The sequence below is a fragment of the Strigops habroptila genome, chromosome 2 (assembly GCF_004027225.2).
Source record: "Strigops habroptila isolate Jane chromosome 2, bStrHab1.2.pri, whole genome shotgun sequence".
Classification (NCBI taxonomy): Eukaryota; Metazoa; Chordata; class Aves; order Psittaciformes; family Psittacidae; genus Strigops; species Strigops habroptila.
In genome coordinates, this window is record NC_044278.2 from 65,489,498 (window position 1) to 65,503,710 (window position 14,213).

At 40.6% G+C, this 14,213-nt stretch overlaps 1 protein-coding gene across 1 annotated transcript in view; it reads left to right on the forward strand.

The window, feature by feature from the left end:
* Positions 1–273: 273 nt before the first annotated feature.
* FAM155A (family with sequence similarity 155 member A) overlaps positions 274–14,213 on the forward strand; it is a 470,301-nt gene continuing 456,361 nt past the window's right edge. Inside the window, exon 1 of the mRNA XM_030476850.1 lies at positions 274–2,149. Within this exon, the coding sequence (XP_030332710.1) occupies positions 1,328–2,149 (822 nt within the window). The 5' untranslated portion in view covers positions 274–1,327. The remainder of the gene's footprint in view (positions 2,150–14,213) is intronic.

Consider the following 14,213-nt stretch of genomic DNA (forward strand, 5'->3'; position numbering starts at 1 on the left):
ATGCTTCCGAGGTCGCTGGCTGAAAGACAGGCAGCTGTGTTCAAGCATTTTACTGTGGGGCCAAAACCTGCCAGGATCCAGCGCCTGCAGTTTCATATGCCATTTGTGACTTGCTCTGACAAGGACAGACACGGCGACAGACCGCTCCGGCCACCATCCTGTGTGGACATGGGCCACAAAGGGAAGGAGACCCTGAAGGAGAGAGGGCTGGAGGGTGGTACCGACCAGTCCCTTTGGTGTGACAAGTAGAAAGAGTTGCACTAAGGAAGCCCTTTGGAGGGGCCATGTGGTATCCAGTGCCTCTCCCACCTCCTCCCCCTCCTCAGGCGGGAGGAGGCAGAGTTGCTGCTGCTGCCAATGCGCCAGGATAGAGAGATCTCGGCGCGGGAGGAGATGACGCAAAAGGCAGAGCTCCCCCCAAAAAAGTGTTTCTCCAGGACGAAGATGGCGGCAACTTAGCACAGGGGCCCAAGATGCCTGTGCCCGTCGGGGGCCCCCAGCCAGGCAGTTCCGCCCCGTGCGCCCGGGGACACCGCGCCCGGCGGCAGCAGCGGCGGCAGCCGCAGCCCACTGTCACCAGCAGCGGCGGCGGCCCCGGCAGCCTCCTCCTCCTCTTCCTCTTCCTCCTCCTCCTCTTCAGCATCCTCGGCAGCGCTCCGGGAGCCCTGCAGCAGCGTCTCTCCAGTTAGAGCGGCGGGGGGAGAGGAGAAAGAGGAGACGGAGACAGCGGTGCAGGCATCTGTGCCGCGGCTCGGGGCTGAGGAAGAGGAGCGGCGGCGGCGGCGGGGAGGAAGAGGAGGCGAGGAGCTCTCCCGGAGCTGTCCGTCGGCAGCGGGGGACGCGGCATGCAGCTGTCCGGGCGCAACGGGCTTTTCTCAGGAGGGAGATGGGGAGCTGCGATCTGACCATGCCTGGGTGAGAGGGGGAAAGGACCAGCCGCGCAGCCCCGCCACCACCAACTACCACCACTACCACCACCACCACCACCATCTCCTCTCCCTCCTCCTCCTCTCTCTGCGTTATTGCTCTTATCTTTTCCACGGCACTCCGCGTTGGATGGACTGGGGCTGCTTCGTGCGGTGAGACCAAGGCAGAGCCACAGGCGAAACCCAACAATATCTCAGAGGAAGAAAAAGAAGAAAGAAAGAAAGAAGAGGGAGAAAGAGAGAGGGGAGGGAGAGTAGAAGAGGGAGCGAGCGAGCGAAGGAGCTAGAGAAGGGAAGGCAGGCAAGAAAATCCCCCAATATTTTAAGTCAATGCATATTGTGGTGACACTGGCAAAGGAGCCCTCACGGTGGAGTCGGCCAGAGCTGTGCGTTCCCAAAATATGACCAGGGGTGCTTGGATGTGCAGTCGGCAGTACGATGACGGCTTAAAAATCTGGTTCGCACCCCGGGAGAACGAGAAACCCTTCACGGATTCAGAGAGGGCTCAGAAATGGCGACTGTCCCTGGCATCCCTCTTGTTTTTCACAGTCCTGCTCTCTGATCACTTGTGGTTCTGCGCCGAGGCCAAATTCACGGGGACCGGAGAGAAGGAACAGCCGCCGCCCGAGAAGCCGGAGCCCGCAGAGCCGGAACTGCTGGCGGGCATGGGGGAGCCGGCGCCCCCCGCGCCCCGGCTCCTCGCCCCCCCCTCGCCCTCTCTCCCGCCCTCCCCCGGCAGCAGCGGCGGCGGCAGCAGCCGCGGCGGCCGCACCAACGGCACCGAGCCCCGGCACGGCGAGGCTGCTTTCCTGGGAAACTCCACCGCCAGGCCTCTGGAGACGTGCCCTCCCCTGGGCTCCTCGTCCCGGCAGTGCTTCAGCGTGGGGGACGCGGAGGAACTGTGCCGGCAGCGGAGGGGGCCCGGGCGGCCGCGGGGCGCGGGGCAGAGCCCGGCCCCCGGCTGGGACCTGACGGATTTTTACCTTTCCTTTTGTAATTCCTACACGCTTTGGGAGTTGTTCGCCGGGTTGTCCAATCCGGACACTTTGAATTGCAGTCTGGATGTGGTGCTGAGGGGGGGAGGCTCCTGCAGCCAGTGCGTCCAGGCTTACCAGCGCTACGACCAGCACGCTCAGGAGAAATACGAAGAGTTTGAGGTTATGCTCCAGAAATATTTACAGTCGGATGAGTACTCGGTGAAATCGTGTCCTGAGGATTGTAAGGTAGGAGCCCCTGCTGTGTTTCCTGTCCCTGGCTGGGGGGCTGGCGTGCCTTCCTCGTCTGTTGTGGCTGTCGTGCTCCTTGTTTTAGCTCCTTCGGTCTTTGACCCTGGCGCCGGCGGCCGTCGTTTTTAGAGTGCAGTCGGAGCTGCGGAGAGTGTCGGCGGGGAGCCCCCGCTAGCGCATTGCTAAAAGGGAGGCAGAGAGAGGGGGAAGCTTGGAGGGAAAATTTAAAAAAGAAGTGATCCTCCGTCCTCTGGGAGTGCAGCACTGGATTTCCCCCTCCTCATGAATATGCGATTGGCTCCGGCTCGGCTGCCGGCTTCCAGCGGGTTGGGATGCGGCTTGGCAGCAGGCAGCGACTGGGTCTGCATGCCAATGAGCGGGGCCACGGACGGCTACCGGGGCCGGGGCCGCCCGACGGCGCTGCCCTGCCCGCCTGGGCCCTCCTGGACCAGAGGCTCTGCCGGGGCCGGGGCGGCGGTGGCCGCGGTGCCCGGAGGGCGGGCGTCTCGTCCCCCCGCGGCGGCCGGGGTCCCGCACCGGCTGCTCGGGAGGGTTCCGTTCCGGGTGGCGCCGGCGGCGGCGGTGCGCGGTGCGGCGGAGCAGGGAAGCTCCCGGCCACCTCGGAAGCGGGGAGCGGGACCGTTTTCCAGGCGCTCTGCCAGAATCTCTGGAGTTAGGAAAGGCTGGAGGACGAGGGTGGATGCCAACGAGCACCGCGGTAGTCCTTGGTTGGGAAGTGATGGTGACAGTGTTTCAGTGAGCCGCGGCCGTTCTCCTTGGTGCCACTCATGACCTCTTGGAGAAAACCAGAGGTTTTTCTTTTCTTTTGTTAGAAGGAAGTGTCCCACTTTGGCTCTTTGTAGTTGTCTTCTCTTTACTTTTGCACAAGATTAGTTGGCCTAGCTGTCAGGACAGGAAAGGGCAGAAAAAAAAGTGTTGTCATTGGTACCATAAAATAAGTAACTGCATGCTTTTCCCCCCATTTGTTTGAGTATTGGTTGAGAGCTGGGCCAGGTGAGTGGTTTCTGCTCTGAACTGGATTATATCAACCACTGTAGCATTACATTAACTGTATTTTAAGCGAATCCTGCTTTAGCAGTGAAACACAACAGTGCATACAAATCACTGCTCTGAGCAGAAGGCCTAGCAGTACCTCTGTGCTTTGCAACTTCAGCTGGGCCTTCTGAAATCATTTCATGGTAATAGTACATGCCTAAAGAATCCCATTTACCAATAAGTTGGTGTAATTTGAAGATAGCTTTGCCAGAGAAGTTAACTCACAGTCCCTCCAGAAGCTGAAATACCCTGTTATCTAATTGGATAAAGTAGGAAAGTTGCTGTATTTATTTTTCCGTGTTAAACCTGAGAAAAATAAAGTAGTGTCATAAGTAATTTTGAATTCTCGGTTTCTAGGTTATAAACTGTGTGTATACACACTCACTGTATATATGTCATGTACTCAGTTACTGTTAATGTAAATGTATTTTATTTCCAGAGTGAATTGGATGAGTAAAAAGCGTATCGAATGTAAACAGATGTCTACTGCTGTAAAGACATCGTTGCCATTTCAGTGGCTCTTTAATTAGAAGTTGACCGACTAGTCTGTGCTGCCAAATGGCCAAGTGAATTTTTTTGTATCACAGTTTAGTTTGACTGAACTTCACCACAAAGTGTGCAGTTGCTCTACAATATAATGTGGTGTAAAAAGTGCTGAAAATTAAAAGAACAACAAGTGTACACTGTGTAACAATTTCACCTTCAAAGACTGAATAAGGAGAAGTACTTGTCTAATGATGGCAAAAAAGCTGTTGACATTAAAACATTGAGTGAAGCATATCAAAGAACTAGACAAATGCAGTGCCAATGACCTACAGTTCTTCGGTTCAGGGTGCCAGACGGTATTGCTCTACGTTTTGAGAATTCGGCCAACCAGTCTGTGTTAAAAATGAAAAGCTGTTCCAGCAGGGTAAGGAAAAAACCTCCAAACAAACCCAGCCGGAGGGTGCATACATTTCGGTGTTGTCCCCTTCGGCCCGGGTCGCGGCGTTGTGGGCGCTGTCCAATGTGCTGAACGGCGGCGGCCGCAGCTCGTGGCCACGCTGGAGACCGGCCGCGCTCTCTTCTATCTCCCTCCTCCCTTCGTCCTCCTGGGTCCCCCTGGAACATTTTGGTTCATTCTGGTGGCTGAGCAAAACAAGCGTTTAGCAGGTCTGCGGTCTGATAGCCGTGTGTGTTGATGTGCGTGTACCTGGTCTGCTCTGAAGTGTGTACGGGTGAAACTAGACACTTATCATGAATACTTAGTGACTGTTGCAATGTTTTGCTGGTCTTTCTGCATGGTGTTTTATATATATATGGTGTTTTATGCATATTCCATTTATGAAACTCAATCAGGAAAACAGCTATTTTTTGTAAGTAGATATTTTTTTCATTTTTTGAGCTTTGGGCATCTAGATAATTCTTAGCTTAAGAATCAGAATAGAAAATAACTTGACATCTGACTATGCATTTTATGTACACACCATTTGATTGGTTTCTGTGGTGAGCTGCTTTTTCTTTTTTAAACAAAATGCTAAAAATACAGATGTTAGTCAATAATCATGAGTGTAACCACTGGGTTAATACAATGAAAGGCTTGTTAAATAATCTATTTCTGTTTAAGATATCTTGAGTATAATGGGAGGGTGGCTTCATTTACAGAAAGAGAGGGCTTTTCATGCAGTTGACCAATTACAGGTAATGACAAAGTCAGTCAAATTTACACTGCAAAACAATCAACCTAAAACTTGTAATTTGGTGTTATTTTCTCCTTCCCCAACTCTCTCCACCACCATCTCCCACCCTTGACACAGTTCTCATAGTAGAGGGTGAAGACCATAGGGATTTCGCAGTCCACCAAGTTATGCCTTTCCAGAAAGTACTACTGATTATAACAAACAGTGCATATCAAGTTACTTTTGATGTACGAGGTTAAACCTCAAACTTTATATTTTCATTCTTTTATCTAAAACCATAAGAAAATGAACTTTACTTTCAAATTATTCTGTGTTTCACTACATGTCTCTTGGTCTCTGAAGAATATTTTAAATAAATTGCTCTGTATTGTGTAAAATTGCAGACAGCAGTTGTTTGGGTTATCAGTTCACATGTAGCTATTCTACATGCTGAGATTTGGTTTCAGTTTTAATATATAAGTATACTCACTCATTTTTTTTTATTTTTTGAAGAATGCCATCCTGGTGTTACTATTAAACTTCTTATTGAGTTGCATTGGGATTTTTGAAAATTTTGTAGAAAATGCTGAATTTTGAATTTTAGGGCATTTGGAAAATCACTGTTTTTGATAGTTGCAATGAACATGCATATACATTTTATATTGTTAGGATGTCAGTAGACTTGTATGTAGTTTAGAAGTTTGCAATATCTCTGTTTTCTCAGTATAAATCCATCTTCAACTTATTTCTTTAAAAATATCCTTCAAGTCTGATGTCTTTACATCTCGTTTTCTTGTCTTGATAGTCACATGTCAGTAATGGCTAAACAATAAATGTAAGGGAAATATTTGAATGTATTACGTATTCAACCAGATGACATGATAAATTGCTGTAGCCTTACTGAATCACTAAAATAACAGAGTAACTGAAAATCTGGATCTACATTTCTAGTTTTCTATTTGAAATTGAATTCAGATTTTTTTTTAATATCTTTATGAAATTTTGCTTTTGTATATTACGCAGTTAATGGTTATATTTACAGACATTGTTCTTGGCAATATCTATAATTTCTTGGTTTCCAGAATACCATTTTTGTATTCAGTGTGACAGAGTACTGTATTCAGACAGAGAACTGTATTGGCTTGATGTTGGAAGACACAGTTCCTCATAATGACTTAGCTTTCTATCAGGGGAAATACTCAAGTTCTTATTCTTAAGACAGCAGGCAATCGCTCTGTGGAATAAAAGAAAATTCTGGCTACCTCTGATTAAAACTGGGTCAAATAACTAAGTAGGACATCATATAAATGTAAAGGTTTTTCTTTATTTGGTTTTTTTTTTTTTTTTTTTTTTTGAGAGAGTTAGAACTTATGACTTTGTGAGAAGTATCAGAGGCCAGAGCTTTCTTGGCAGATGTATTTATTAATGCTTGAACATAACATCAGTTATTATTTTTTGAGACTGGTTTCTTAACCTGGTGAAAATTGAAAGTGTTTAAAATGTGGCCTTCCTCAGTGCTAGTTAAAATATTGAAATGTGTAATTCAGGTAAGTGCATTATAATTAAAATAACACTAAATTAATTCAGTTTTCCTCCTAGAATATCAAAGGAGAAAAATAAAAACATACCAACTCTTTTTATGTCAACATTGCTGAAGAGTGAAGTTTAGCTGACATCCTAGGTGCTCAACACGTACACACAGACCTTTTTTCTCTTTTTTTCAGGAATTAAATATAATTTAGTAAATTATGATTTGAGGTTTATGATATTGGTATAAGAAATATGTAAGAGGATAGCTGAGTTATACTACTACTTAGTTGAAAACATGCATATCAATAAAGGGTTTCATCACTAAACATAGATGGTATAGTTGATAGGAATATAGTACTTCTGTTACTAATGATTTTTTTTAGAGGGGGAATCAAAGAACTGTGTTTGTCTGCTTTTCTTTGAGTAAGAGGATGATTGAAACTTATTTAAAACAATTAAAACCACATTTGTTCTCATTTATCTGAAAATTTCAAACCTTATATGAATCATGACTTTTCTAAGAACTTTTTCCTAAACAGCATATGTAGTCTAATTAGGTTTTGATTTAAACTCTCAGTTAAGCTGGCAGAAAAGAGCAGATGAGAAATATGAAACCAAAATCTCAAGTGATAGAAGAACCCTTCTGTTACAAAAGGTCACATAGACCAGCGTCTGCCACAAAGTTAGATATTTCAATTGCACATCTTAATCACACAATATTTCTATTATATGCAGAAGTGATAACCTAAGCTAATCAGAAGAACCTCTTAAAAATTAAACCTTCAGAAATCTGCACTGATGGTCAGCATCTGATACAAATGGGAAACAATCAACTTTAATTACGGAACTGATGCCTTTTCAGAATGTGTTGAAATGTAAATATTTATTTTAAAGCTTTTTTAAAAATTAATAATATGCTGTTTAAAAAAGCCTTGATACTTAAATGTATATATTTTTAAAAGCTTTGTTTAAAATGCTGTGAAACAAATGTGACTGTATAAGTTGATGTTTGCAGATGATATTTGTTCAGTTGATTAAAAAAAAAAAGGTAGAAGTTTAATTGCTTTTCAAAACTAATTTAAGATAAAAATGTGGATGAATTTAGTATAACTAGTATTGTAATAGTGTACTGGTATATGGGTATAAGGAGCAGCACTGTGTACTGATGGACTTTGTATTTTGGCCTAAAATCCTGATTTTGGCAATTTTCTTCAGTCTCTGGTTTTGAGCTAGATGAGTGGCATGAACCCAGGGAACCCTATGCACATGCTTGTAGTCACTCAACTGCATAACTGCTTTGTTGAATTAGGACCAGATCTCTTCACTACTACAAGAGCAGATTTCCCAGGTTTTCTTACCAGCAGTGAGTTCACCCCACCAAACTTAATTAAGTTTGCATCTAGTTGAACTTACAGATATTCATCCCATTTATAGTGTGGATGGGTACTTCATTCCTGACTTAGGAAAAAAAGGACTGCAGATGACTAGCACAGAGTAGCCGAAGAGGGTTCCACTCTAGTTCAGCAGCCACTGTTTAATACTTTATGGTATTAGTGTCACATGGCTAGGGACTTCATGGCGCTGCCCTCAGTTTTGCTTTGTTCACTGGTTCTCTTTGCATCAAGCAGTGCACTTCACATGCACCTTGTAGAGAATGCGTCAGTCTTGCTTCTTCATTTCATGTTCTTCTAGGAAAAGTAATCAAAATGCAAATTATAGTTCTATCACTTATCCTGCCTAAAAATCATTTGGTCTATACTTAGTAATTTATCACTTCAGTCTTGCACTAAGATCCATAATGTATTTAGATCTGTGAATTGCCTAAGAGGGAAAAGTAACTTAGAAGCTGAATTCTTAAATATTACTTTTTGAGAAGTATCATTCATAACACCCCAGATGACAGAAAAATGAAATAAAACAGAAAAAAAACAAAAGAAAAAGTAGATACCCAGGATGGACATCCACATCAAATATAAAAGTAGTCTCTTTGTAGTCAATGGGGATACATAGGTAATTCTAGAGTCTGAGTCAATTCACAATAAAGTGGACATCTAAAAATAGGTCATATGGATTGTGCCCTAGAAGTACCTATTTTCTGTTCATTGTTTCTAAAGAGCACACACTGTCATTTTATCTCAGATACAAACACCTCCACTATTGACATCTAAAGTCATATTAGATGAATCCTGACAAAGTGATTTTGGTAAGTTTGGATGAAATTGTGTTCGCACACAAAATATAACTGTGCGAAAGTTTGTGAAATCCTGCTACTTGTGCTGTTCCACTCCAACCTAGTGAAATGACAAGCATCTCTCACATCTCTGATAGCTATGTTCTGTCACTGAAGAATGTGTGAGCTATGCAGTCTGCTTCTTAGGGAAAAGAATAGGAAAGGCCCTTATATGACCTAACTATATTTTTATCACTTTTTTGAGAGAGGGGAGGCCAAGAGCTGTTATATATTACTTTTCCAGTTGTCATTTCTACTGAGAAACTATACAGTAAAAATTGTAGGTCATCTCCTTAATGGCAATTTTTGCAGGTAAATCTGCTACAGATTATTTCTTTTATTCTGCCTTCTCTCTTTATAAGGCAGGTGAGGATTTTGTGGTAGAGGTGTTTATGTGTGTGAGAATTCCTATATATTATACTGGGTTTCATTTTCATCCCTTAGGCCAAATCAGAGGGAACTCCCAAGCCTACCCAATCTCTGTCACTCAAGAGAGACATATTCTTAGACATTTATGCCACTTTACTAAAATAACCATACTGTACTTTTCTATGTACTTTTCACTGTTCTCTTCTCTTGTCAGAACTGTAGAGCAAACATTGCTAAGTGAGAGTGTGTGATAGTTTGATTTACTTTACAGCATCAATCAGTTAGATGAATACAAATTTAGTGAGGCACTAGAGACATTCTGGCTTGTAGAGAGATTTTATTAGTTTGAAGATATGTTAAAAAAATAAAGGCTAGATTTATTTTTGGATTTGTGATCAGACCTTGTTTGCAAGCAGGGCAGATAGATACATGAAAGATGTAGATTGTTCCTTTAGAGCATGCACATTGAAGAGTTGTATCCAATGAGCACCCAGTCCATAATAACAAAGAGAACAGGGCACGAGTAAGTGGTTTTGGAGTGATCAACACTTGATATTCTCCCACCCTTCATCTCAACTCTTTCATCCAAACTGGTGGACATGTCTCAAAACCTGTGTTTGAAATAACACTGTTGTAAAGCCTTGATGGAAGAACCTGGTAGGACCCTTTGAAACACTGGTTGAACGCAACTAAATTGTTGGGATGAATGGTGATGATAAATGTTGAACTGACAAACTTCGGCAGTTCTATATGAATGTCTTGGTCCTTTAAACTGTCTTGAAGATCTTGATGCAAATGTTCACCTTTTATGTAGATTGATGTTGAGAGATCATTCAGAGATTTCATCATAAAAAGACAACTTGCTAATTAAAAACAGTAGCAAAGATGATCTGAACCAAAGTTACCAACAAACAATATGTTTGGGTCTAAGTTTTTAGAAATTCTGCAGCAGTTTGGAAGTCATTGTGGATGTTTAAACTATTTCAGTGAAATAAGGGGGAAACTGTAGTTGAGAGATTACAAATTAAAAAAATACAAATTTTTGTTTTGGTATATGACAGTGGTTTTTTTTTTTTTTTTTTCATTTTATTTAATCTAGGCAAGTTCCTTAGGCAAGCCATTTTATTTTCAAATTTATTAATTATAAAAACTTGTAAAAGAAAAAAAGTGATTAGTTTTGTATTTTAGAATGTGCAATATATTGTAGTTCTCAGGAGATACTTTCCAGGGAGCAAATATGATACCTAGAATGCTTTTAAAATGCATGTTAAAGTTAAGTTTTGCTGATCCTCGGCATGTTAGGTTAGATGTTGCCTTCAATTTGCCTGAATGCTTATGTAAATGGTATCTTGGGCCTGTCGACGCATTTCATATCTGTAAAATGTCATAATGAAGTATCTTTATTACATTTTTAAGATATTAGCAATCCAGAACCAGAGGACATTCTTTATTAAAGGGAAGGGGAAAAGATGGATTGTTGGTGATACTTGGAAAAACAGTTTTTTTCATTTTATGCATTCTTTTAGCACAATAAGAGAGTTTTCAGGGTTTGTTGATTGATGATTTGCTCATCTTTGCTCTTCATTGGGTGGTTTGCTCTCTGTGTTTGAGGGGTTACACTCACAAGTTCTTTTCAGAAAAACAGATTTTGTGTGAGATGTATCCATTTAGAGAAATACTTGGATTTAAAGAGCTGTTAAGGAAGAATTTGAGTGACCCTTAAATGCTTTAAAATCTGTATTGAAAGTTAATTAAGTATCTTGCAGATTTCTGTGTGCAGTAATAGACAACTAAATATAAGACTGCAAATATAAAACGTTTATTCAGGTACCCAGATTCTTCATAAGGAACAGTATACCAGACAGAAAATCTGTTGCTAGCATGGAAAATTTATAGTTAGCTCATATTAGTTGATTTATGATGCTCATGATTCAAGGAAAAAAACATTATTAGTGTAACTTAATCATTTAGAGGGGTATCTTTATTGTTGTTAGAGTTATGTTTTCAAAGGCACTAAAATGATCTCTGCTGAGACAAATTTCTGTATTTGTATATGTGCACACTGGATTAAAAACCAGACATTCTCTAAAATAAAGCCTAGCTTGTAGAAACAAACAAACAAAAAAAAGGCAAATAAACAATACAATTTCTTTTAGGCTACTTAAAAAAAAAGTGCTTATAAAAATTACATGCAAATTTCCTGCGGGTACTCTTAACGTTGCCTTTGCATATGATATTTGTTGAAACTGGATTTCTGTACAGAAGAGCTTTAGGATAACAAGGACATTTTATTTATTCCCAGTTGCAATTAAAAGTTCTTGTGCATTCAAAGATTTATAACTGACTTTAAAAGAAGATCACTTAGTGGTGAAATCTGGTATAGCACATCTCAGTTTAAAAGTAAATTATTTTTAAAATGAGAAAACTATGTATTTAAGTTTCAATGTATAATATAAAAATGATAAAATTATGTATGTCAGTCATAGTCTTTTTTATTAAAAACAGCTACAAATAATCCAAAATTGATGCTTTGGAAAGAACTAAAGCATCTGGAAATTTTTAAGAGGAATATTACTGTAATATCTATTTAGAATACTGATCATTAGTAAATTTCTTCAGAAAGTTTCTGGTGGCTTTCCAGTGGGATGTGTCCGTACTAATTGCGGCTGTGTTAAAGTCAGGCAAATGGTGTAATCAGTGGAGAAACATCCGTGATCGTCAGAGCATAATTCATTTAATTCATTGACCTTTTTGTTGTGAAGTAAATTATTCCAATGCATCTATTTTGGAGTATTGCAAATTTTATACCCCTGTAAGTACAAGACCATCCTTTCATGTTTTCCTTTCATACTGTGTTCAAGCTGTTAATATTGTTGTACAGTGCTTTAAAGAGAGACTGGGCAGTTTTGATAAGAAGGAAGTTGTTTTTTCACAGAAGTGTACAAGTATGAGAAGTGTCCTGTGCAGGGGGATGCCCCAGCATATGCTGCCAGTAACATGGGGGCTCTGCTGCTTTGGCTATGCAGCTGGAGCAGGACCAAGGCTTAAGATATTGAGCCGGGGGATTAGCATGCACTGGCTTGAGGTTCTGCACTTAAAAAAAGGAAGCAAAACAAAAACATAGCCAAAGTCTTATGGGATGGCTTTTAAAATTCTTCGTGCACTCAGAGATGAGAGATGTTCATTTCCAGTCCCATTCTGCTCTGGAGCTAAAGTCTTCCTGTAAATATTTCTATGCAGAACCTGCAGAACTTGGACCAGTATTAAGAAGAGGTAGGAGTTTCTGAATAAGGTATATTTGAAATATTAGCAAATTGTCTTAAAAGCAGAATTAATTTTTGTACTTTTTTTTTCTTTTATGCCTTCTGATAGAGCCACGCTTGGGGAAATGACCCCTATTATAAGCTAAGTTTAGCTAACAAGATACATTATATTACTGGAGTTCAGGAAATGAGGCTTGCTGTTTTAGATCCCAATTTATTTAGAAGTGCATTATGGTTTCTTTTGACTTTATTTAAAGCTTATAAATGTTAAAGCTGAATCTTATAAATATCCATTTTTTGCAACCCCACTGTATGAATGAAATTAAATTATTACTGTAACTATGGCTTTTAAAAATTCAGCAGCTGAGATTGATTCCTGTGACGTGACCTGAGTCAATGTACTGCAAGCCAATCTCTGTATGAGAGATGTGAATTTAAAATATCATTTTATTTTCATTTGTAAATGTAGAACAATTTTCTTTCATCAGGAATCGACAATGACATAAGCCAGGATCAACTGGTTTCAATGACTGTGTCATTGAAATTAGTGCCTTTACTTAAATGTAATATTGTTGTGAGAGCGGGAGGCACATGATACACTTTAAAATTCAAATATATAAAATCAAAGGGACAGATTTGATTCAGACTGATTTGACTTGCAAGCCTTGCTACAAAAACCAATATGTGGAGTGCTTTAAATGCTCATTTCCTTGTCTTTGACTGACGTTACTAATTTGAAACTGTTGTCAGATTGATGGTTTTTTCCCTTTGTTGTTGTACTTGGTCTTGATCCCATTCTCTTATTCTATTGATTTTTCAGGCACACTGTAGAAAAATATTATGAGCTTAATTTATTCAGCTGTCCAGGGGGGAAAATCTTGAAGAAGACAAAGCAGAATTAATTTGCCTTTTGTAGCAAAGAGTGTAGGTCATCTACCAGGGTTAAAAGGAGAGATGCTGATCAGTAATATGGCTCATTTAAATCCAGAGAAGCTGCTTTGATTGCTGTAAAGGCACTCTGTATTTATGCTGGTATATATACTGTTAGAATTTAAGCCTAAGTTGAAGAATTGATCAGGTAATGGAAGTTTTGTTCTCTAGTACATTTCAACACTCATAAAAAAAGGTAGTAATTTTAACAGTGACTCAAGAATTAGAGATATTGTACACATATATATATGTATATATGTGATACATATACATGTGTGTGTCTTACAGAAAGCGCAACAAGGAAATTACTGAAATAGGATCAAGCATCTTGGAGAGGCTAGGACAGTCCTGAAGTATAGGCTCCTATGGAAATCTTTGAAATGTCCTGGATTCTGTAAAATTAAGGAGTAGTTTAGAAAGTAGAGGAAAATGTAACAATTGTTTCTAAATGGTCTTTTCCTTTTTTCTGTCACTAGTTTGTTTTCTGGCTGATCTGGAAATATAAATTACTTGGGGTATTTTCTTTCTTTCATCAAAACTTCAGAAAGGCTCCACAGTAAATGTGGAGTACGCAAACAATAAATTGCCAATGTCATAGCCAGGATGTACACTAACCCTGTTTTACATTGGTCTTTGCAACTCCTTTTTAGAGACGCTCCATGTGTTTGGACTGAAATTTGGATCACTGGTTGCAACAAAACCACCTAAAACTCCATGTATCTCTGCTACCTAATACTAATAGATTATGGAAGAAGTTACCTCAAGTGTTCTGTTTTCTTAATTGGAATATTTTAGGTTTCTGTTTCTTTACTTGCACATTACATAACAAAGTTCTTTTTATTTGTTTATGTGGGGTTTTCTTAAGGCTAGGATATTTTGATTGCTGTGATTATCTGGGAGATCAGTCTTTTGTTACTGTTGTATCATCTGAGCTTTAGTTTTTTTCTGAAATATTTATATATGTTGTCTTGTGCAATATAACCATGAACTACAGTCACTTCCCAAATATTTATATAAGCTTTTTT